The sequence below is a fragment of the Oreochromis aureus genome, linkage group 22 (assembly GCF_013358895.1).
Source record: "Oreochromis aureus strain Israel breed Guangdong linkage group 22, ZZ_aureus, whole genome shotgun sequence".
NCBI classification, from domain to species: domain Eukaryota; kingdom Metazoa; phylum Chordata; class Actinopteri; order Cichliformes; family Cichlidae; genus Oreochromis; species Oreochromis aureus.
This window is the reverse complement of record NC_052962.1, coordinates 25,040,749-25,064,888: the sequence shown is the minus strand read 5'-3', so window position 1 is coordinate 25,064,888 and position 24,140 is coordinate 25,040,749. Positions and strand designations below refer to the sequence as shown.

The 24,140-nt window shown below is 39.0% G+C and overlaps 2 protein-coding genes across 4 annotated transcripts; both read left to right on the top strand.

Moving 5' to 3' along the window:
• The first annotated feature begins 1,295 nt into the window (after positions 1–1,295).
• On the top strand, positions 1,296–10,508 carry LOC116318944 (sialidase-1-like). Of its 2 annotated transcripts, XM_031738134.2 has the most exons (8): positions 1,296–1,531; positions 1,929–1,985; positions 2,896–3,085; positions 4,007–4,269; positions 6,008–6,190; positions 6,603–6,822; positions 7,794–8,027; positions 8,523–10,508. In XM_031738134.2, exons 1-7 carry the CDS (start codon positions 1,448–1,450, stop codon positions 8,012–8,014), a joined length of 1,218 nt encoding a protein of 405 aa, XP_031593994.1. In that variant the 5' UTR covers positions 1,296–1,447; the 3' UTR covers positions 8,015–8,027; positions 8,523–10,508. The 2 variants fall into 2 exon arrangements, with proteins under 2 accessions (XP_031593994.1, XP_031593995.1); XM_031738135.2 differs by lacking the exon at positions 1,929–1,985.
• A 943-nt stretch (positions 10,509–11,451) lies between these two features.
• Positions 11,452–22,882, top strand: neu1 (neuraminidase 1). 2 transcript variants are annotated; one of them, XM_039606096.1, is made up of 7 exons: positions 11,452–11,715; positions 14,460–14,649; positions 15,023–15,285; positions 17,815–17,997; positions 20,694–20,913; positions 21,649–21,883; positions 21,959–22,882. In XM_039606096.1, the coding sequence occupies exons 1-6, from the start codon at positions 11,629–11,631 to the stop codon at positions 21,867–21,869; spliced, it is 1,164 nt and encodes a 387-aa protein (XP_039462030.1). In that variant the 5' UTR covers positions 11,452–11,628; the 3' UTR covers positions 21,870–21,883; positions 21,959–22,882. The 2 variants fall into 2 exon arrangements, with proteins under 2 accessions (XP_039462030.1, XP_031593996.2); XM_031738136.2 differs by having other exon boundaries at positions 21,649–22,882.
• The last annotated feature ends 1,258 nt before the right edge of the window (positions 22,883–24,140 follow it).

Sequence of the window (24,140 nt, the reverse complement as noted above, 5' to 3'; positions counted from 1 at the left end):
GCCAGTCCGGGTCAATATGGATTTACACAAATATGAAGACCTAAATGTAATATCCCCAGACCAAGGCGTGCTAAATCACACAGAACAGAGAAAGGTCAGATCTTAACACAGTCCCAAAAGACATAAAAATTTAGACAATAAAACAGACATCTACAGCCACAGCACCCTGTTTATTAGTAGTTTTTCATATTTTACCTTTAAATGTGGCACCAGCTCCCTTAAAAGACAAACAGCACCTTCCACATCCACACAGGAGTGTAATGGCATTCATGTTTTTGACAGTTTTAATAATTAAAAGTGCAATCAGCAGCTGCTCTGCTGCAGAATAAGATAGAATATAAAGAGAGACGTATAATGTGCACTGACACTTAAGTGGGTATGCTGGTTTACTGATTTATGTCTTAACCACCAGATTTCCCTCCTTCCCTCCTACTGAAAAACACCTCCAGGCACACACAGTTTTTGAAAATGTTTTGTATCTTTTCAAGAAAAGGTTATATTGCACCAATAAGAGTCCTTCCTCGCTGTAAAGGTTTAAAGTTTAAACTTTTTCCACTATAAATGTCATAGTGAAACTGGATTTCTGCATGCAGCTTCCTACTAACTTCAGTTGAGGTTTGGAGCTTCAGTAAATAGCACAAATAGATTTTGCTTTGTTTTTGGTCGTGTGTGTGTGTGTACTACTTTGGCTATTACCTAATGTTTGACATCTCTGTCCAGCAGAGTCCTTTTACCTGACTTTGCAGGTCTTTCTCTGTGCATGACAGGTATCTGTGCTGTTTCTGCCCCCATGTGGATAAAAATGGTAAGTGCATGAAACCTCTTCCATGTTCTTATCTATTGAATGGACATCTGAAATTTAAGAAAATTAGAATCAGATGCTCAGAATTTACACACCAATGAAATTTATCCAAAAAATAAAAACAAACAAACAAACAAACAAAAAGAACATGTTTAATACTGTATAGTATATAAATATACACGCATAATTGGTGTATGAAAGATTCTCTGTAAATCATCTATATTAGTTTAACTAAGCTGAGGAAAATACATAATAAATTATAAAACACATATAATTTAATTATGGATGTCTAAGGATGTGTAAAACTGTACGACATGCACAATGCAACCTTGAATACAAATTACCTTTAAAAAAAAAGACACGATAAAAGAAACTGCATCATGCTTATGTAATGTATATAACGATACTTTATAATCAGTCCTTAGGATTAAAAATGAAATCAAGTAAAGTTTCCTCTTTTATTTTGATAGGTGCTTTAGTCATGTGACCGCCTTTGTCATATGACTTATTGGGAAGAAGTGTCGGTTAAAGATGTAAGGCAAGATAAAAGAGGAGAGGCTTTCGCGCGATCGTTGCTGTGTGTTTCTGTTTTATTTGAGACTGTCGGAGAAAAGAAGAAGAAGAAATCCGAGGAGGAAGTCAAACATGGCAGCATGGCGGCTCTCTGCACTCTGGTTACTGCTCTCTGCTTTGGCGTCTTCGTGTGTCCTCACCGTCAACCCTCAGCAGGTACAGTACCTGTTATTACCTGCTTATTACCGGGTTATAGCAGCATGCTGAAGCCCTGCTGTGTGTGCGGTGGAGGTGGTAGAGCTGGTGACGTGTTAGCTGAGGTTGATTAGAGTGAAACCGATTCATTAAATGTTAAATGTTAGGATTTTTGTTTCTTTTTGTCTAGAACTTGGATGCTTTGGGGATGTCTAAAGTGAATAAAGTATTTTTAGGTAAATGTTGCAGTTGAATAAAATAAAAAATAATGTCCTAAACTCGAAGCCAGATCACATATTTGTGTGATACATGACACCTAAAGCATGCCAAAGATGCTCTTGCCCAAACTGGTTTTGACTGTAGATACTTCTCAGACATCCCTGACTCTATTTTGCCTGCCCTCCTCCCTGCTGTTCAGATTGACCCCCTGGTGTTTGAGGAAAAGCTGCTGTGGGTGAGCGGAGCCCAGGGCCAGGTGAATTATACACTTTAAATACCATGTTATAACTATGAGAGGATAGTCTTCAGATATGAAATAACCAGATAACTTCAGCTGCACATCCTGTATAGATCCACTGCCTGATTTAAAAATCTGGCATGCATTAGGATGTGGTATGTAAGCTTTACATTTCCAGTTTATCTGTTACAGTCTTTACCCTTCAAAATAATCTCTCATCTTCTCCTGACCTGTCTATCAGTGTGAAATCATCATATTCACTTTTGTGCTCCTGGAAAATACTGCACCTCTACCCTTAGCTAACAGATGTATTAATATTGAAACTGCACAGAAACGGTTTGTGTTTTTGGTGATAGAAGTTGAGATGTTTGAAATGTTGAATTTAACTTACTTGACACAATAAAAAAAAAGAAGGAGGAAGCTCCTCGCTTCAGTGGAGTTAGTGCACAACAGGGCCATGTGATGACTTTAACTGCCTTCATAGTCATATCTGGAAGGACTGTCGGGCTGCACCACATGAAAAATGAACTGATCTAGACTATTCTGTACCAGATTACCTATAAGGTTGAATTATTCATTCATTTTAGGTGTCAGGATGCCACTTTAAACCCTTGATAATGGTTTCTAGTGGCTGAAGGACATCAGTCTCTCTAAAACCTCAGAACAGAGGCAGAGGCTGGTTAGAAGTGAAAATGACTTTAAAGAGCCGTAAAGCTAAAGCACTTGCATATTTTGAGTGATTTATAAAATAAATTAAAAATTACCTTTGTTACATTTTCTATTCTTGTCAAACAAAATCGCTTCCTTAAAGGCAAGATCACCTGATCATGTGACCTGAACCTGAAGCATGCTGAAGATGCTCCTGCCTACAGATAATTCACAGATATCTCTTCCCTCTCTTTTACCTGCCCTTCTCCCCGCTGTTCAGATCGACCCCCTGGTGTTTGAGGAGCAGCTGCTGTGGGTGAGTGGATCCCAGGGCCAGGTGAACACTTACAGGATCCCACTGCTCACCTTCACCCCCAAAGGAAGCCTGTTGGCATTTGCAGAAGCCAGGAAGACTTCTTCTTCTGACATTGGAGCAAAGTTCATTGCAATGCGGCGCTCCACTGACAAAGGCAAGACCACATCAACTCTGAGTCAAACTAACAGCCTGCACACGTGCATTCGATCACAAGTCAGAGCAACACAGAGGGTCAAAATGTGCAAAACTTCACTTTTAAGCAAGACTGGGAAGTGGTGGCACTGCAAGAAAAAGGCAGACATCAAATGCAAAAAATAATAAATAAATAAACAGATAAAGGTGTTAAAACTCTTTTGCATCATTTTTGCTACATCTGTAACTTTTGTGCAAATTGTTTAGGGTTTTTTTCTGGGGGAAAAAATCACGCTGATGATGTAGAAGTCTCAAAAACTTACAGCTAATACCTGTCGTGAGCCATGACGGCATTTATTCTTTACCTCTGCCCAGGAGGTTGTGTTTTTGGTAGCGTCATCGCTCTGTCTGTAGACACGATAGCTGAAAACGTTTAGAAGGATTTGTAGAATAGCAGCGCAGTCATGATCCATTTGTCCATCCCCTTGAAAACTCTTAGAACTGTCCCTGTGTTAACCTCATGTGCGACTAAAACAATTGCGGTGCAGTGCGATGCAGAGACTCACACACCTGTCTGATGTTTGCCCTCTCTGTGGAGACCAGTTCAGTTAAGAGAGATATGTCATTATCATTAGCATCAGTCAGTTTTTGCAGCAGATATTTGGTTTTACAAATATTTTCAAAATTATGTCACACATGACACAGTTTTAGCCCTGGTTTGTAGAAAAAACCAGCAATACAACAGCTTGATTGCATAAATTCTCGTGATTGAGCCCCAAACATAAAACTGAAATCTTGGTTTTAAAAGGAGAAAATGCACAAAATTAGTGGAAAACATGGACAAAAAAACCCCAGAGTTATAACACAACTGTTCCGTGAGTAGAAAGTTAAATCATAAAACATCAAATCTGAAGTCAAAATAAACAATTTATCGTCTCTCCAGGAGCCACCTGGTCCCCGACCAGCTTCATCGTCGATGACGGGATGAAGCCGGATGGCCTGAACTTGGGCTCCGTTGTGGTGGACGAGGAAGTGGGCTCAGTGATTCTGATCTACGACGTGTGCTTCTACCTCTACCACTGCAGCCCACCCAGCATCATGATGGTGGAGAGCCTGGACGACGGCCTCAGCTGGAGCCCGCCCAGAAACCTCTCGGTTACGCTCGGGGTGAAGAACTTCATTCCCGGGCCGGGCCTCGGCCTCCAGGTGAGAGAGAGTCATGTGACACTGAAGTGACTGAACTTCTCAAGATGTAAAATGATTTCAATGACCTTTAAGCCGGATTCATTTTTATTTAGATCATGTGAATCCTGACAGGTCAGTATTCCCATCAAAGTCATAAAGTAAGATTTTACTGCGTGGCTTTCCGCCTCTGTAATTATGCATAATTTTGCAAGTGTGTGCAAACTTAGTGCACTGGTTTGGCAGTATGAATCTTTATTGTCAGTGAAAAGCGTGTTTTTTGTGCATTAGAAGCACCAAGGCGCTTGTTGAATCTGCTGATGGATCAGATCGTTGATCTTGATCAGTTTTCTGTGTGGAAGGAGAGCTGGCCTGCACTGCTTTATTATCTCTGTGTAGAAACACTTTCATGTGTGCAAACAGCTGCATTGCTGTGAATTCGGCGTTGCTGTTTAGCAGCTAGCTTTGACAAAAGGAACTGATGAGCCTGGAGGTTAAATGATGGAACAGTTTGGAGCTGGTTCTCGATTCCTGTCTCTTTTTTTATTCTGTCCAAATTAAAGAAGTGAGAGTGGAGATCCTCTTAGCTTCAAGCTCAGACAGAAAATGGTCAGTAAAGTAACTGAAAGTGCCACAGTTTGGCACAACAGGGTTTAAATCCCTCATGGAGCGCCAGTTCATCAAAATGAACTGAGCTGCCTGGTTTTGCTTTTGATGCCATATCACAGCCTCTCTCAGGCGCGTTGTTTGTCTTTTCTTGTTGAGGTCAAATGATCCAACATGTAAAAGTGCCGACATGTATTCAGCCTCGGCGTCACAAGCTGAAACTCACTGACCATGTGCACGCTTGAGCCTGTGATGCCACGTGTATCATATTCCATACGAGCTATTCTCAGTTTCTGAGACCTCCACATTGTCATCGAGAAATTAGTTTTTCCTGAAAAAGCAGAATCAGTTACACAAAAATGGCTGATGTTGCAAGAATCATGCAAATTAAAACTCATATATGCAAACTGATATTTTTTCTTTTAAAAAATTTGAATTTTCTGGTAAAGATTTAATAGTTCAGCCTTTACAGGTGATCAACAGGTGTTACCGCTGTTATTGTTTAAAAAAAACTATATTTGGTGTTTATACTTTTTAAGATATATTTTGTGTGATTGTTAGTTTTTGTTTTAGAAAGGACAGAAGAAAGAAACCAGGAAAGCTATGGGAAAAATTCAAACCTGGGCCTCAGGAATAACCTTACGGCATATGGTTTACCTGCTGTACCAGCGCCCAGTTTGAACTCGAGTGTTTTTATGGCTCCAATTCAGAGGGAATAAAAAAATCTACTTCTCGGTTTACTGCTTTTTTGCTCTACTTTAAATGAAAGCGATCTGTATCTCTAAAGCAGAGAGATTTGGAATAGATTTTGATGACTTTAAACAATTTTCACAGTTAAAGCATAATAAAAAAAGACTTAAAAACTGAAACAAGAACCTAAACAAGGAACCAATACTTGAGGTTACAGGAGAGCGCAAAAACAACAACATGCATAACAAAAATCCCCAGATTCATTCAGTCATTACGTTGCAGTTTAAAGCCTCGGTACACCCAAAAGGTTTGCTTTTTAAATAAAAACCTGTAGATGTTTAGTGATCTACTCAGATGTAATACTGTGCACTGATAAGAATTATAACAGAGGTCAAGATGCTGACTGTGACACCCTACCATGTAGCATCACCATCTTTCTCCCTGTTTTGTCTGCTTTGGACTACAGAAGCGCTTCAATCCCGCAAAGGGGAGGTTGGTGGTTTGCGGTCACGGGACGCTGGAGGGCGACGGTGTTTTCTGCATCCTGAGCGACGACCACGGGGAAACCTGGTACAACGGTGCGGCGCTGAAAAGCATCCCCTACAACCAGAAGAAGAAAGCACAAGACTTTAACCCTGATGAGTGCCAGGTATGAGGTATCCAGGAAAATGTGTCACTGGGATTAAAAATGTCTTTCTTTGAGAATGATCAGACACAGCTACCACATAGCACAAACAAGTGAACACTATGATGATGTAAAATAACATATAAAGAATAAAAAGTTTAAGTTTTAAATGAATTTCAGAGTGACTTTAAGAGAAATCACATTTACCAAAGCAGCATTTTCACATTCCTATAAAACTGGATTACACTCCCACATAGTTACCTGCTTTGCCAGTTTCAGTTCCTTCTGTAGATTCTATGAACTGGCATCATAGTAAAAGAGAAGTTCATAAAATGTAATATCATTAAAGCTAGGTCCGCGCAGTGACACAAGCATTAACAGCTTCTTTTTACTCATTTTAGTTTTAGTCTCTTCTCTCCCGTCTCTTCTTCTGCAGCCGATTGAGTTGACTGATGGCACCATCGCCATCAACGTGCGGAACCAGAACAGATACCACTGTCAGTGTCGCATTGTGGTGCACAGCTATGATGGAGGGTTGACCCTGCCCTTGGAGGGCCTGATCTTTGACGAGGCACTGGTGGATCCTGTAGTGGCAGCTGGAACTCTGCAAAAAGAGGGCGTGATCTACTTCACCAACCCCTGCAACGAGGAAAAGAGTAAGAAGCGCTAAACTCTAGTAAACAAAGCACTTTAATTCTGTAGAAGCACAGTTTCTACTTTTGTACGCAGTACTTTTGTTTATTTTAAGTAAAAATATAGTTACACTGATCTGTCCTCATATGAAATGTTCCGCTTTCACACAGTTTTTTAAACTCTTGTCTCTGATGTCAAAGAGAGCAGTTAGCTCAAAGGACAGAAAGGGAGGTAAAATGTCTTGTTTTTAATAGTAGATGAACTGAAGGGCTGCACAAAGGCCCAAATAAAATAAAGAAGGATTGTTTTGATGAGTAAATCTCTTCCAGAGTTTAATAATCAAAATATGGAGCCTGTAATTACGGTTAATGAGGATAAGTCCCCTTCAAGTGAACGTACGCTGCTCAAAAACACTAATGGAGCACAATCTTGAAGAATGTCAGTAGACTCATTTTGTAGGGCTCTGACAGTTGCACAAAGGAGCAGAGACTGGTTCTGCTGCTGGGGTGATGCCCTTCTACGTTCCTGCCTAGCTCCTCATGTAACCTCTCCTGTCTCCTGGTATCTCCTCCACACTCTTGAGACTGTACTGGGGGGCACAGCAAACCTTCTTGTGGCACATATGGATGTGTCACTGAACTATCTGTGCAACCAGAGTACCAATAGTGAGAAGGACACTAACACAGAGCAACACTAGAGAAAAATCAGACAGGATGGATAAGGCGAGAGCAATGGTCTTGGAAAAAGTATTCCCTTTTTTGGTAGTTTGTCTCCTCGTTGCCTCTCGAGTACACATGTTGTCACTTTAATTTGCACCAAAGCAGCTGAAATGGATTCACAATGGTTTATGCTCTCTAAGTGGAGAGTTTGATATCTTTATGCTACGATGATCGAGGATTCCCTTAATACTTTTTTAAATTGAACTGAAAACTCTCTTTAAGATTTATGTTATAAAGTTGGGTGATCGAGTAAATAACCTCATAATCTCCCTCAGGAGTGAACCTAACCTTGAAATGGTCGCTGACAAACGGCAAATCTTGGGAGAAGAAAGCCGTGCAGATATGGTCGGGACCGAGCGGCTACTCCTGCATCACTTCACTGGACAGCGGTTCTGCAGAGGACCGCAAGTACATCTATGTCATCTACGAGAAAGGCCACAATCAGTATTTCGAGACCGTCTCGTTCGCCAAGATCCACCTGTATAGTGGCCATTAAAGCAGACGAGGAGGTAGGTAGAAAAGATCAGATAATATTATTAAATCCTTTACTTAAACATCCAAAAGTTCATGAAGTACATGTAATGTGTCCTTGCACATACATGGCTATTTGCACAAAAATAAATGTAACCTTTTAAAATGTTCCAGTGAAATCAGAGAGCGCACTTCGAGTATTTCAAGTTCAGTGTGAACAAGAGGAACAGCGAATGTTAAAATGTCCTGTGACCTGTTGTTGTAATTACTGTGTTTAAATGTAATCAAAGAGCAGAGGTAAGCAGGCAGCGTTTGCAGGAGAGCCCTGCAAAGATTAGTAAGAAAAGAAAATTACGTTTGATGCATGGCAGCACGCTGCGATGGAAGAATAAGCATACATTTAAACTATATCACCCCAACACGCAGAGACAAAGTTGTGGATGAGAAGCAGGATTTATTTCTATTCATTTGTTGTCTTATGCAGAACAGTGTGAACTGTCTAACATGTTATTTACACCTGTTTTCTTTCTCAGATTGAAACACTGCAAGAAGACTAAGAGGGTTTTTTAATCCATCGAATTTCTCAGGAACACAAAGAGACTTTTAAACTAATTTTATGATGTCAAAAAAATGGAGAGATAAGAATCTGCACAATGAATGTCACACTATTTTTGATTAAAAATCTTTTTTCTATTTTTTTTCTATCCTTTACATTTTCCAAAGCTGATTTATGTCACAAGTCTTATGTGTGTTTTGATAAATAGCTGCAGAGCCACAATATTCTGACAGACTCCTGACCTCACACAGGAATGATGAAGCAAGAGATGCTGGAAAAACTACCACCACTTTCTTTTCTGAGCTACCTTACTGATATGTCATTGAAATGGCGGTAAAACTGACACAGTCATAGACACCTGGCTTCAACCAGGCCACGATGCGTGTGGCCAAAAATCTAGAGCTGCATAGAGACGTCAAACTCATTTAAATCGTGGGCCTGACCAGTGAAACCCCCTTTTCTGTCGCTGTAAAGAATTTTAACTGCACATTTAATCCCTGAGATCTCCTAATATAAGAAAAAGAAGACCAACTTCAAAAGTATGTAAATAATAGAAAAGGTTCTGGTTGCTCATTGGCCAGACTGTCAGTTAATTTTAAAACAGAAAGTTGAATGGCCATCGGGGAGGTCTTTACTAGTAGTAAAAGTTGTGAAAATGCAATTAAAAGTCCAAAATTTATGCGCACCTTCACATTTTCCAAAGCTGCTCAGCGGGCCAAATGGAGTCTGTGCCAGTCTGATTCTAGCCCCCGGGCCTTATCTTTGACACCCCTGGTGTAGTCACATAAGTGAACTTCTTAAATATACAAGATGCCTCAAATTCATGCTGACTGAAATCAGTTCTGCTTTTAGAAAACTGATGTAAAATATTAAATTCAGGTACCTGTGTGATCGAATGTGTGAAAAAAACAAGGTGCTTAATGTAACCAAAGGAACTATATTTAGATTTATATACAAAACGCTGCATTTTTTTTTACCTGTGGGTTTTAAATGTCCAGTTGAGTCCATTAGATCTGCTGTAATAATAATAATAATAATAGTTTCCGTTCCTGCTTTGGGCTACTAAATATAAACGTCCCCTGAATGTGTGTACTGTAATTGCATTTATGCAACATTTTTCTGGTCTTAGACCACTCAGAGCACTTTAAACTACAAGTCGGGTACATTAAATGTGCTGTAGCTGATTTTCTTCCTTGTAATGAAATTGTTCTTGTTTCTGTTTCTATGATGGAAAAATTTGTTTGTCTGAAATTACAGCAAAACCATAGTTAAAGAAAGAATGTCACTTTATGTTTTCTCTGGGTGCCTGTTTGATATAAATATGGCGCTAATGTAGGAAAGAATTTCCTTTTTTTCCCAGTTTTAAATTGTAAAATGTTTATTTCCTCTTTTTTTGGAGCGTACTTCTGTTTTTATTGTTTATCCAGGGATTTAGTTGAGATGTGAAAACGGGGATTTTTGCAGAGGATCTTCACTAATCAGCTGTACAGCAAATAAACAAATAAACTGTTTCATGAAGTTGTGCATGTGAAGTTGGATTTTTTAAATATTATGTTAAAGAAAATCTTCCTTTTACTTTCAGATTTTTCTGCATCATTTTTGCAAAGTGAGTTTTTAATCTGAGTGGTTTACATTTACCTGTGTGTGTTTGTGTGTGAATGACATAATAAAACTGTTTTTGTATGTAAGGAGAATATGTTGTTGTTTTAGTTATCTATTGTAAATGTCCAGTTGGGTTAAGGATGGCTACTATTTATAGAATAAATAAACGATCCTGATCGTTGGAAGCACAGAAAAAAAGTCATAGATGTACAATTTAACCCTTAAAATATGCTGTTTATTGGCCAACCACACAGGGAAATGCATCCATACGACACTGTATTTTGTACTATATATAAGCGTTATGTTTTATATGTATCTAAATCTTTATGCATACACTCTTTGAATAAAATCTACAGTTTGACCTGCTGCTTCATGTGGCTTTCTGTCCACACGTGAAGCCCCATATATCTCCTAAATACTGCAGTATTCTGTCTAAGTAAACTGTAAGTAAAGTCACATTTACAAAGCCTCCACCCAGGTAACAAAGTGTGAATGCAAAAGTGTGAAAAGTGTAATGATGTCAACATTTGTATAATTTATTGTGTTAAATAACAATTTATTTTAAAAGCCCCAGCTCTCAAGTTTCTATACATGGATCATCAAACATCCAGCTAACAATCAGCAAAGCACATATTAAGTGGAAGGAGGGTCATTAGTGCCCACTGAGCTGAGGTTTGCAGCTTCACTAGTTAAATGTAAAGGATTGTTTTCTGCAGCTGATTTGAGTTTTTTTGGTCTGTGGTTCTGTGGTGTGTATGTGCATGATTTCATGATTATCTCTGTATAGCACACTTTAGATTGGCTGATGTCTGTGCTATTTTCATGATATTCTGCCACAGTTTGGATAAAAGTAGTAAGTGCATCCATTCTCCTATATTGTGAATAGAGACATGATTTTTAGTGCGTAAGTAAATTTGAATGAGATGCATATATTTACACACGGACGGAATTTCCGGATGTATATCCGGGAAAAAATGAGCAAAGACGGTATAGATGTAAGTCCTGCTGATCCATCAGCTACATGAATAATTAATTAAAAATCTCACAACACGTGTAATATTATGTATTTGTAATTTTATACATATATTTACACCACTTGCTACAGGCTTGCAGACTCCATAAAATATCATAGCAAGTAAAGTGAAAAGTAATATTTGCAAAATATTCCAAATAAAAAATAACAATTATAATAATAGATTTCTAATAGTTAATAAAAGGCTATAGAAAACATGTCAGGTTAAATACGATTAAAAATTACATAAAATCCGAAGTAGGCAACGAGTGACGTTAGTCATGTGACTCCCACCTTGGGTCATATGACTCACAGGGGCAGGCCTTTCGTTATGAAGTAGAGGAGAGAGTTTCATCCCTACTCCTCTTTTTGTTTCTGTTTTTGCGGACTTATTTCGACACTTTCTTTCCTCACTCGCTTCTTTGTGTCTGCCGGAGTGAAGAAGAAGAAGTTACGAGAAAGAGCCAACATGGCAGCAGGAAGCCGGCTCGCTGCTCTTTGGCTACAGCTCTTTGTTGTGGTGTCTTCCTGTGTTTGTAACGTCAGCCCTCAGCAGGTACTGTAGCCCGCAATTATCTGCTTAGTGTCTCTTTATAACAGCATGCTAAGTGCTCGGCATGAATTTCTGAGCAATAATGTGAGAGCAGATGTCTGCTGTGCTGAAACTACAACTTTAGAAGATGGACTACAAATATGGACTTCACTTTCATTCAGGTCATATAACGCGCAACCATATAACAATAAGAATTTATTTAAAAAAACAAACAAACAATATTATATATTTCCTGCTTTAGAGATAAAACAGTGCAACTCTCTTACTTCTTTTTTAAGATGTTCAATCCCCATCCATCCCCATCCATCACTTATCCAATTTACTGCGGTTGTTTTCTGGTTTTTCTGAGTAATCTAAAGGCAAGCAACCCAACAGTGGATATAACCAGGGGTTAAAGTGGGATTTGGCAGGTGGGGGAACTTGAAGTTTTCTGTGTTTGTGCAGTAGTTTAGTTTCTTTGTGGCCTATTGCCCCGCATTTCTTAGGTTTATTACGGATTCAGCCTGCTACTGAATAAAAACTGCAACTAAATGTGGGACAAACAGATTGTTTGTGTGGGACAACGTGGGACACGTTAACAGTGCTGGGATTAAAACAGATATATTACATTTGAATGAAACTTTCCCAACTCTCTTGCTAAGTAAACACCATGAGAAAAAAGTAAGCTGAAGTTTGTTCTCGTGGCCTCATGATAGTCTGTATATACTCCTGTATTCTCTGTTATTTCACTGTTATTTGAGCTGCTGCTGCTCTCTGGTAACAGACCATTTTTAGCCAGTTATGACACACACACATACTGTGTCACTTTGAACCATTTCCTCTTATGTGACACTTTAAAGTCACACTAACAAAAAAAAAAGAGACAGTAACTCTGTTTCTCAAAATATACTGCTGCTTCATTTTCTCTATGGTAGTTTCCATCATATTTAAAAGCCTTTTTGTCTTAATGGTGAGTTGTAACTTTGACTGCTGGGCATAACCTTCACATGCATTGAGAGTCTGCAGGAGTCTCTGTGGACTATGATTACAGATGACATTGTGATCTGTAGTGAGAGTACTAAGCATGTGGAAGAGACTCTGGAGAGGTGCAGGCATGCTCTGGAGAGAAGAATTAAACTGTCACTAGACCTGCTATGATGTATGGTTTGAAGACTTATGTGCTGACAAAAAGACAGGAGGTGCAGCTGAAGATGTTAAGACTTTTGTTCGAAATGACCAGGATTAGAAATGAGCACATCAGAGGGAGAGCTCAGGTTTACAGACCTGCCGAACCAGGAGGTCGACGTGAGAGCCCTCATAGCAGGCTCACAGTTCGCAGGACATGCAAAGGGAGGGAGTGCTAAGGATAGGGTGTGATGGAGGCAGATAGTAAATGCTGAGCTGCTGTGACCCCTGAAAGAAGAAGTTTCTACAGTACTGATGTTACATGAACCATCATTGCTGCTTTTAAACCTTGAAGCTAGGGTAAAGGTGGAATTTGGTAAGTGTTACTAAAGAAAGGCCTACATTCGTATTGATTGTTCCTACCAAAACCCTTCTAGACGCAACGTGTGTCACTTAGTCATATGCATATGGACATTTATTTTAATGCATTATCAAAATTAACTCTAATGTCAGCTGGGTATATTATTGCATGGTCAGAACTTTCTGTCGAATCCTATGAAAAAACTTAAAAGTTTGCTGATTGCGCCTTCAGTCGAGGTTTTAAAAGCTTGCAAATTTACCATGTAAATGCCTGCTGTCTATCTGTCTTGCTGACCTGCATTAGTGCAACATGCAGCTGTAAACCATACAACACAGTGATGTTATAACTATCAGAGGATAGTCTTCAGATATAAAATAACCAGATAACTTCAGCTGCACATCCTGTATAGATCCACTGCCTGATTTAAAAAATCTGGTATGCATTAGGATGTGGTATGTAAGCTTTAAATTTCCAGTTTATCTGTTACAGTCTTTACCCTTCAAAATAATCTCTCATCTTCTCCTGACCTGTCTATCAGTGTGAAATCATCACATTCACTTTTGTGCTCCTGGAAAATACTGCAGCTCTACCCTTAGCTAACAGACGTATTAATATTCAAACTGCACAGAAACGGTTTGTGTTTTTGGTGATAGAAGTTGAGATGTTTGAAATTTTGAATTTAACTTACTTGACACATTAAAAAAAAGAAGGAGGAAGCTCCTTGCTTCAGTGGAGTTAGTGCACAACAGGGCCATGTGGTGACTTTAACTGCCTTCATAGTCATAGCTGAAAGGTACTGTCAGGCTGCACCACATGAAAAATGAACTGATCTAGACTATTCTGTACCAGATTACCTATCAGGTTGAATTAATCATTTATTTTAGGTGCCAGGATGCCACTTTAGACCCTTGATAATGGTTTCTAGTGGCTGAAGGACATCAGTCTCTCTAAAACCTCAGAACAGAGGCAGAGGCTGGTTAGAAGTGAAAATGCTTTTAAAGAGCATAACTTACCATAAAGGTAAAGGACTTGCATATTTTGAGTGATTTGTAAAATAAATTAAATATTTCCTTGGTTAGGCTTTCTATTCTTGTCCAACAAAATAGCTTCCTTAAAGGAAAAGCAAGATCACCTGATTTTCTTTTCATTTCCTGAACTCGAAGCCAGATCACATGTTTGCCTGTTACATGACACCTGAAGCATGCTGAAGATGCTCCTGCCTACAGATAATTCACAAATATCTCTTCCCTCTCTTTTGCCTGCCCTTCTCCCCGCTGTTCAGATCGACCCCCTGGTGTTTGAGGAGCAGCTGCTGTGGGTGAGTGGATCCCAGGGCCAGGTGAACACTTACAGGATCCCGCTGCTCACCTTCACCCCCAAAGGAAGCCTGCTGGCATTTGCAGAAGCCAGGAAGACTTCTTATTATGACATTGGAGCGAAATTCTTTGCTTTGCGGCGCTCCACCGACAAAGGCAAGACCACCGCAAGAGATAGACAGTCACACAAAACTTACACAGTGTGTCAGAAAACAGTCAGCAGTCACGTGGGCGCAAATGAGGAGAGTTTTATCGATTCTGAATGAATGTCTGGGAGTGTATGTCATCGTTAGCATCAACCATAACTGATATTTTGAGTAGATGTTTGGTTTTATTCATATTTACCAATTTTTTTTAACATTTCATACCTTGAAACTGGATCAATGAGTTCTACACAATGTTCAGAACAGACTGATGATATAAATTCTGCTGAATGAGCCTTGAAATAAAAGTAAAAATCATGAAAGCACCAAAAACAGGTCACGTTTTCTCTGCTTCATCTGCTCCTCTTCCTCTATCATCTCTCTAGGAGCCACCTGGTCCCCGACCACATTTATTATCGATGACGGGGCGGCGCCGGATGGCATAAACCTGGGCTCTGTTGTGGTGGACGAGGAAGTGGGCTCAGTGATTCTGATCTACTCAGTGTGCTTCCACCTCTACCACTGTAGCCCGGCCAGCATCATGATGGTGGAGAGCCGGGATGACGGCCTCAGCTGGACCCCGCCCAGAAACCTCTCGGTTACGCTCGGCGTAAAGAACTTTGCTCCTGGGCCGGGCCTCGGTCTCCAGGTGAGAGAACAAGAGATGTGACACTGAAGTGAGGGAACTTTTCAAGCTGTAAAATGAGCTAAAATGTAAGTGAAACGACCTTTAAGCTGGATTTATTTTTATTGTGATCATGAGCTCCTGGGGGCTCAGTCATTCCCATCACACTGTCACGATTCAAGATGTTAAAGTGAGATTTTCCAGGTAGATTTCTCTGTGGTTATAATGTAAATTTGGTTCCTGTTCCTGAAATCTTGCTTCATGCATCTGTTTTCCACCTCTGCTGTGAAGAGGTTTAGGTGTAATGTGCAAAAACTAATTTGCATTAAATTAGCAGTAAGAATATTCTTTTGTCGCTTAGCAAAAAGAGTGATTGTGTGTTCATGCCTTAGAAGCCACAAGCCTTTTATTGATTCTCCTTATAGACTACACTCTTTATCAATCTGACTCCCTATCAGTTTCCTGTATTCGCCTTGACCAGCTTTATCATCTCAAAGTCTGAAAACCGCAGAGGAGACAAAAGGCTTTCATGTGACTTGGGTACAAAAGCTGCACTGGTTTGAGTTTGACATCAGAGTTTTGCAATGTGCAGCTGTCATAAAAACAGGCCAGCTTTAATAAAAAGGAAAAAAAAGTCACGAGCTCGGAAGATAAAGGATTACGGTGGATTGCACTGGTTCGTGATTGCTGTCTCTTTTATTATTCTGTCCAGATTAGAGAACCGACACCTGGCTTTGTTCTTGTTTCAGTTCAGACAAAAAGTGGTCAGTGGTAGGAGCTGAAACTATATAAACCTGTCGCGGAGCGTTAGTTCATTAAAATGGATTCAGAATCAGATGCAAACGGAGCTTCCTGTTGTTGCATTTGATGCACAGTATGTCTTAGTTGTGGTTTAACAATTGACTTGAGTGTTTTTCAGCTATCTGTAATATAATCAAAATACCTCACACTGATGTGACTTCCTTAAATACTTTCATTAATCCTAAACAGGTAAGCAATACTTAAATCAGACATAAATAAGAAAGGCATCAGTGGCAGTCAAAGTGTACATGTTGGGATGTTTGTGTCTTTACTAAATGTCTAAATGTACTACAAATTATCTCAGTGGCTGAGCAGTTGGGATCCTAAGTGTGAAACCCGAACGTGTAGCACAAATTTGTAACCATGAATGCTCCCTAAAACTATAATGGGGTTTCCAGAACAACGACAAGTATAAAAAAAAGTTCAGTTGAAATGTCATTTTTTCCCTTGCACGCCTCTTAGAGGAGGTCAGAGTAAGGGTGTGGATGAAGGAAGGGTCCTAACTGTGTGAAGTGAAATGAACTGGACGTGCTGAAGTATTATTTTGTTAAGCAGAGGATACACTGGTCTACCTTTTATAAAGGAAAAAGAGATAATAGAATCCCAATTAATGCTGTAACCTGCTGATATGTTTTGAAACTTCACTGAAAGATTATGTTGAGCCCTGAGGTGAAATATAAACGCTGTTGTAATAAAATCTGCTTCTTATGATGTTGTTGCCTTCCCTAGAACATGCAGATTCATTTTTTTAAATTGTATTATGAGCTACAGTCATGTGAAAAACTTAAGTACACTCCATGATTCAGTAGCTCACAGCACCACTGTTTGACTTTATGACTCAATGACTGTAAGGTGCTCAGGTCCTGTGGCTGCGTGCTCCAGCGCCGTGCCTGACAGCTGGTATGAGGTGTTTGTGCTGATATGCTGTGTTTTGGTTGTCAGGTGGTGCTGTGCACGATGAACAAACATCTCCGCTTTGGCCTCGTCTGTCCTTTGGCCTTGTGATTTGAGCAGAGCGACTCTGCAAACCTAAGCCGTGCTGCCATGTTCTTTTTAGAGAAGACAGGCTTTCTCCTTGCAACCCTTCCAAACAAGCTGTGCTTGTTCAGTCTTTTTCTAAATGAACATTAACTGTAACATTTAATTTGCTAGCTGAGGCCTGCTGAGTCTGAGATGTAGCTCTTGGGGATTTTTTCCAGCTTCTCCCAGCATTTAACCATCTGACCTTGGGGTGAATTCGCTGGGACGTCCACTCCTGGGAAGATCAGCGGCTGTCCTGAATGTTTTCCACTTTTGAATCAACTTCAAATTGTTTGGAAATTCAGACTGATGGGCAGCAGCAGTTGCTCTTCTGAGATCATTGCTGGTGTTAACACACACGTGAATGCTCCAGACAAGCAAACTGCCCAAACCTCTGCTTGCAAAGAGGTGCTCACACACAGGAATATTAAAGCTGGTTATAAAAGAAAAAGTTAGAGCATAATGTAAAGCACTGCAAGTTGTAACAGCACCGATATTCAGTAAATGAACCTCTTTGTTTTTGTGTTAGCTATATTAATACTTGCCTTTCTAATATGGACTTTAGTCAATTGAAATTAACCAGATGCAGAGCTTTATTTTCAGCTTTGAATGCATTTAATCCAGACAGTAATGTCTGCAGCTACAGAATCGTTCTAAATGCTAAATACTAAATAGTGATAACCAACAACTGCATCCCTGAACTGTTTTTTGTTTGTGTCTTTTGGACTACAGAAGCGCTTCAATCCTGCAAAGGGGAGGTTGGTGGTTTGCGGTCACGGGACGCTGGCGGGCGACGGTGTTTTCTGCATCCTGAGCGACGACCACGGACAAACCTGGTACAACGGTGCGGCGCTGAAAAGCATCCCCTACAACCAGAAGAAGAAAGCGCAGGACTTTAACCCTGATGAGTGCCAGGTATGTTTGCTGGTGCCGCCCGTCAGTTAGAGTTTACAGGTAGAGTCATTAGTATTTGAACAATTACATAGTTTTTTTTTAATCATTTCCACAATTAAATTAACTTTATTGTCAACATTAGCGGAAAATTATCTTTGGTTCACCAAATCAATTCATAATCAATCCATAATAAATATGTTGGTAATTATTCCCACATTCATACAAATGATCCCATACACACTTTTTTTCTACCTAGCAGCATCAGAATAAAGAGGACGTTCTCAGACAGCAACAACAGAACGGGCGTTTTTAAGACGCCAGTGTGATACAGATTATCTAATGAGGTTTGTTGTCAACCAACAGCAGTTCTGACAATCCTGTCCAGTTTGTTTCTATCTGCCACACTCAGGTTGCCATCCCAGATGGAGATATTAAAGCTGACATACACCAAAAAATAAAAATGTTTTTGTTAACTCCAAAACTTCTTAACTTCCTAATTTAAAAAAAAAAAAAAATCTCTGACTAGCTTTCTTGTCGACGACATCAATATTTTCCATAAATCTTGTCATCTTGTCCTCAGTAACGTGTTCTCAGATGCTTCAAGCTTTTACTGACTTCCACAGACTGACCAGAAAGTGAAAACCCTGTTTTTTGAGCCTGTGTAATTCAAGACAAGGTGTTTCCCTTTGTCAGCATTAATCAGCAAATAACAAGATTTACACCAATCCTCAAATCTACATACCTGAGCAAAATAATCAGACTTAAAATTCCCATTAAAAAAAACATGTTAAACATCAGCAAATGTTTAACATTTTCACATTCCCTATTCTGTATTTGCATATCATTTATATAAACAGTGGTGATCAAACATCATTCAGCTTTAGATTACCCTGTTTGTATCCTTAGCAGATTGAAACTCGCTATGCAACGGGTGTATGAGTCATCAAGTGAAAGTTAACTAGCCAACCGCTCTAACTGTCTGACATACAGGGGAGGTGGTTTCAGCTGTGGTTCACCAGTCAGCCTGTAATTTAACAATGTGCCTGAGTGAGCTTCTGTTTTTTACACATAAATATCCAGACCACCAAGGAAAAGGACAAAACAGACTCTGTGGAAGCGGGATAAAGTCATCGTGGTTTTGTGGAAGTAAGAACGTTTCCTCAAGCAGGACAGTTGCTGGTGCCTTCTGTGCTCACAGCTTCACAGTTTGTTTGCCTCAAAGTTCAGTTTTGAATCAATAATTGTTCCAAGATGTTTATCAGACTCAAGACGTTACACCACCTGGCCCTTTATAGCTGTGACCTGTTGTGTGTGAGCACATTTCCTAAAATCAACGACCAATCAATGATTAACATCTTTTGAGTTAGACATTTTTTAACTGAAGAGAGGACTCAAGGTGCCATTCAACAGAATCATGAGGCTGGCCTCCTGCAGCTGACTAACAATAACAGAGTCATCTGCATACTTTAGCACAGTGCTATGATAATGATAGAGGTTTCTCAGCTCCAGAATTGTGGAAGGATGTGTCATCACACATCAGGTGATCTCCTTCACTTACTTGCTTTATAAATAAAGTGGTACAGGATAAATAATAACAGAGTTTCACTACACTACTACAATGGATTTAAAAGTGCAGACTTTCAGCTTAATTCACGATTACAAAACGATTAACTGTTTATAAAGTATGGCCCTTTTTATGCACAGTCCCCCATTTCAGACGCTCAAACACAATAGGAAAAAATTAACATAAGGATTGTTTTAATATAAGGATTGTTTTTAATGCTTTTAATAATGACTCCTTGAAGTCAAGGACATCACCGAATGTTGCATTTCCTCCTTTAATATGCTCTGTCAGGCCTTTACTGCAGATGGTTTCCTTCCTTGCAGCTTGTTTGACGCTCTTTCTATATTCACTTTTCTATTTAATAACTGAAACGCGTGCTGTGTTGGGTTGGATCAGGTGACTCGCTTGGCCTATGAGGAATATCCAGTTTCTTGTGAAATTCTTGAGTGTCATTTGCAGTTTGCTTCTGTCAGCAGTCACATCATCAATAAACACTGGTGACTCTGTTCCATTGGCAGCCGTAAATTTCCATGCCATAACATTGTTTCCATTGTGTTTGACACAAAATGTGGTTTGCTTTTGGATCTGTATCTTCCCATCATACTGATATCAGTTAATCTTGGTTTAATTTCTCCAACCAATATATTCCAAACCTGTGGAGGCTCTATTAGTTGTTTTTATGGAAAAGTATAATTTGGTCTTCTTGTTTTTGAGTGTAACTAATGATTTGAATCTTCTGATAGACCTGCGTTAAACAACCACTTCTCTCTTGTTTTTCTTTTAGTCTTTGGAAATGTTTATGTGGAGTTTTAAAATGACTTTGTTTTGCTACCACTACAGAAAATTAGCAAGTGGTTCTTGGGGAAAAGTCACACTTGTAGCAGCAAAAAGAAAGTTTGGTTGTTATTAAGTTAAAGGGGAGTTAGCATTAGTTTATTTAATGACATTAAGAAGAAGTGTGAATGCTCATAGTGCACTGTTGTGAAGTGTGGTTCTGCCCTCTAGTGGACAAAAAGTTGTTGTTTTTGTCTTTAACTTCAGTGTAGATTCTCCCATTTATTGTATTCAGTGCAGTTATATGAAGCCCGTATTACAATCGTAATTATAATCTTTCACCTTTAATACACTCTTTTCTCCGTCTGTCCTTCTGCAGCCAATTGAGTTGACTGACGGCACCATCGCCATCAACGTCCGGAACCAGAACAACTACCACTGCCGGTGCCGCATTGTGGTGCACAGCTATGATGGAGGGTTGACCCTGCCCTTAGAAGGCCTAATCTTTGACGAGGCACTGGTGGATCCTGCAGTGGCAGCCGGAGCTCTGCAAAAAGAGGGCGTGATCTACTTCACCAACCCCTCCAATGAGCAAAAGAGTAAGAAACATGAGAAAATTAGTTTTGTGTATTAACAATGTTACTCTTTATCCCGTTCTAGTGAGAAATGCTAATACGAAACATGGTGATCTCTGCTCTCGTTTCTACTCTTGGCTCATATCAGTTGCATTAGTTATAATTATTAAATATTCATGTCCTGTTACCCCAAAACTGTCCACCTGGTTAGTTCCTGAGTAAATATATTTGGTTACTTTGGCTACGTTTAGTGTTTTCCATTACGCCACAATAATTACTTTATATTCTTATGGAATCCAATCATAATTAAGTTTATTTCAGCTCCCCTAACTTATCTGGTTTGTTTTTACTGTAGTTCTATAAATCATGGCAACTTTCCACTTTTTTATGAACTATATTCACATATGAGCTAAAGTACAAGCTCAGTAAAGCTCCATTAAAAAAAGTGACTTTCACCTTATTTCGGTTTCAATTTGAACTGAAAGTAAACACAGAAATCTGATGCTTGAAACCGCACGTGTAACGCTACGTAGTGATCCATGCACGCCAGTTTGAGGCAAACTTTCTGGCGGAAAATGATACCATGATGCAACGCTGTAATCAGATAGATTGACCTTGTTTCCCTGAATCTTTGCAGTACAGGTGGAAACTGCTAAACCAGCACAAAACACACAGAGTCTCACTGTTGAGAAATAACCCAGGTTGAAATTATCCTGATTAAGTTGAGTGGGTAAATAAGTGATGCTTTATCTCCTTCAGGAGTGAATCTAACCCTGAAATGGTCGCTGACAAACGGCACGTCTTGGGAGAACAAAGCTGTCCAGATATGGGCGGGACCGAGCGGCTACTCCAGTATGACATCACTGGACAGCGGCTCTGTAGAAGACCGCAAGTACATCTTTGTCATCTACGAGAAGGGCCAGAAAGACTATTTCGAGACCGTCTCGTTCACCAAGATCCACCTGTATGGTGGTCGTTAAGAGCACATGAGGACGTAGGTAGAGCAAAGTCAGACATGAACTATGGTGCAAACTAAACATAAATAATTTATCTGTGTTTTGTCTCTCAGATTTAAACACTTAAGAGAAAAAAAGAAAACCGGAAGAGGTTTTTTTTTTAATCCGCCACCTTTCTCAGGAAGATAAACAGACTCATGCTAGGATATCACGAAAATGGAGAAAGAAGAATCTGCACACACACATTTTGTGATTACGCCATCAAAAAGAATTTTTCTCTCATTTAATCTTTCTGTTCTTTACAGTTTTCAAAGCTGGTTTAAATCACGTGTTTGTAACCCTTTATTTTTATTTGCCAAATAACTGCACAGCTGCAAAATTCGGGCAGAGAAATATGTCAAAGCAGGAAATACTGAAGATTGTTTTACAGACGAGGTACATAGTTTACAAAAAGCTGATTGATAAGTATTTTGTAAACCTATTTCTTTTGGGACAGAAAAACTAATGTTTGAGTGTGTGAAAGTGAAAATTACTTTTGAACCACTATAGATGCAACAGTTTTTTCTTTTACTATCATAAAGTTTGCTGTGAATTCATGCTGATTGAAATGAGTTCTACCTTTAGAAAACTTGTAATTGTGTAAAATAATGGCCTAAAAAAAACCCTTTTTTAAAAGATATATATTTTCACTTATAAATTCTCTTTAATCGCCTCTTTGAAGTTTAAATAATTGTTTCATATACATGTGTGGAAGAATGTGTGAATGAAAAGGTGCCTAACATAACCCAAAATGTCCTTGTTTGTATTTATGGAGCGGAAGCTGAGTTATTTTATTTGTGTATTTTAAATGTCAGATTATGACCGAATGTCTTTGTCTGTAGATGTTTGGTGGGCAAATGAATCTGTGCTGTAATGGATTGTCCTTCTTGTCACATTGTCCTTGTTTTTATGGATTTGATTGTGGGAAACACACTTTTTATGTCTGAAATGAAAATAAAAGGGAGGGAGTGATTCAAACCACAGCTGAAGGCAAAAAATGTCACTTCGTGTTTTTCTCTGTATGTCTTTCTAATACAACTTCATAAATAATGGTTCTAATATAAGGGGAAAAAACTCCTTTTTTCAGTTTTAAGTTGTAAAATATTTACTGGTTTTATTTTTTTGAAACTTACTTTACAGTAGAATGAAAATCAGTGTGCTGAATTTTCCAAAAGAAAGAACATTCAGTTGGGATATAAATATGAAAATACATTCGATGATCAGCTGTTAGGCATATCAACAGATTGAATCACCTTTTGAAAGTCACTATTGAGTCATAAGGTGAAAAAAATACGTTGCAAATGTCATGCCAACGTCAATTTTTCTGACATGTTTTTGTTTACGCTTGGAAAAAGTAAACTCAAATACACATATAGGTCTTTATTTCATACACTTATAGTTAATATTCATGCAAATTAGTGCATATTTGGAAAATTAAATCATAACATTTTATAAAACTTACAAAAAAAGACATTTCAGTGTAAGTAATCAACTGTAGACTTTTACTGGCAATCTTATGTTTTTGTTTTAAAAAAATAAGTGGCTCCATCGGCATGACTGCAATTTCACACTGCAAAGTAACTATCCATCTATAGTACGACCAAAGGTCTGGAGCCAGTCCTCATTTCTTTAAGTAGTCTTCAGGAATGGCTTTCCAGGGTTCTCAAAGGTCAGTGCCTACCTTTTATTGTATTCTCTGTCAAGATGATCAATAATGTTGAGGTCAATCCATGACCGATAAGTGCTCCATTGTGTGTTTTTCTATCCAGGCATGCTTTTACTTCTTTGACAGTGTTTTTGGGATCACTGCCATGCTGAAACGAAGTTGTTGCCAATGACAGGCTTTCCAAATTGTATTGCATGGTGGATCAAAATTTGATGTACTTGTCGTTATAACCCTCTCCTGACTTCCTCTCTACATACTGATGATTATTTGAAGTTTTCAACGTTTGTTAAGGACATGGCTTTCAGATACTGTTCATCCGATGTAGACAGCTTTTAGGACAATCACTTCTTTTTTTTCCCTACACTTGTTCAGTTCCCTCACATTTTTAAAGATGCCTTTTTGATGTAAAAATACAGTTTTATGTCTGATAAACTACATTGTCTTTGGCATTTCTCAAATTCAGCTAAGGAAATGTGAACAAAAGGTGTGTTTTTACAACAGGCTGCTAGTAACAAAATGCCTCAAGATACAATTTAAAACTGGCTCTTTGCCAAGTTGTTTTTGTAGCCATAACACTGGTTCATCCCTTG

What these genes read in the sequence shown, in the direction of transcription:
- LOC116318944 (XM_031738134.2), top strand. Translation starts at nt 1,448, where the DNA reads ATGGCAGCATGGCGGCTCTCTGCACTCTGGTTACTGCTCTCTGCTTTG. An exon ending in GCGGCGCTCCACTGACAAAG is followed by an intron (nt 3,086 to 4,006) that starts GCAAGACCACAT and finishes TCGTCTCTCCAG; the next exon opens with GAGCCACCTGGTCCCCGACC. An exon ending in CCCCTGCAACGAGGAAAAGA is followed by an intron (nt 6,823 to 7,793) that starts GTAAGAAGCGCT and finishes AATCTCCCTCAG; the next exon opens with GAGTGAACCTAACCTTGAAA.
- neu1 (XM_039606096.1), top strand. Translation starts at nt 11,629, where the DNA reads ATGGCAGCAGGAAGCCGGCTCGCTGCTCTTTGGCTACAGCTCTTTGTT. An exon ending in GGCCGGGCCTCGGTCTCCAG is followed by an intron (nt 15,286 to 17,814) that starts GTGAGAGAACAA and finishes TTTGGACTACAG; the next exon opens with AAGCGCTTCAATCCTGCAAA. An exon ending in CCCCTCCAATGAGCAAAAGA is followed by an intron (nt 20,914 to 21,648) that starts GTAAGAAACATG and finishes TATCTCCTTCAG; the next exon opens with GAGTGAATCTAACCCTGAAA.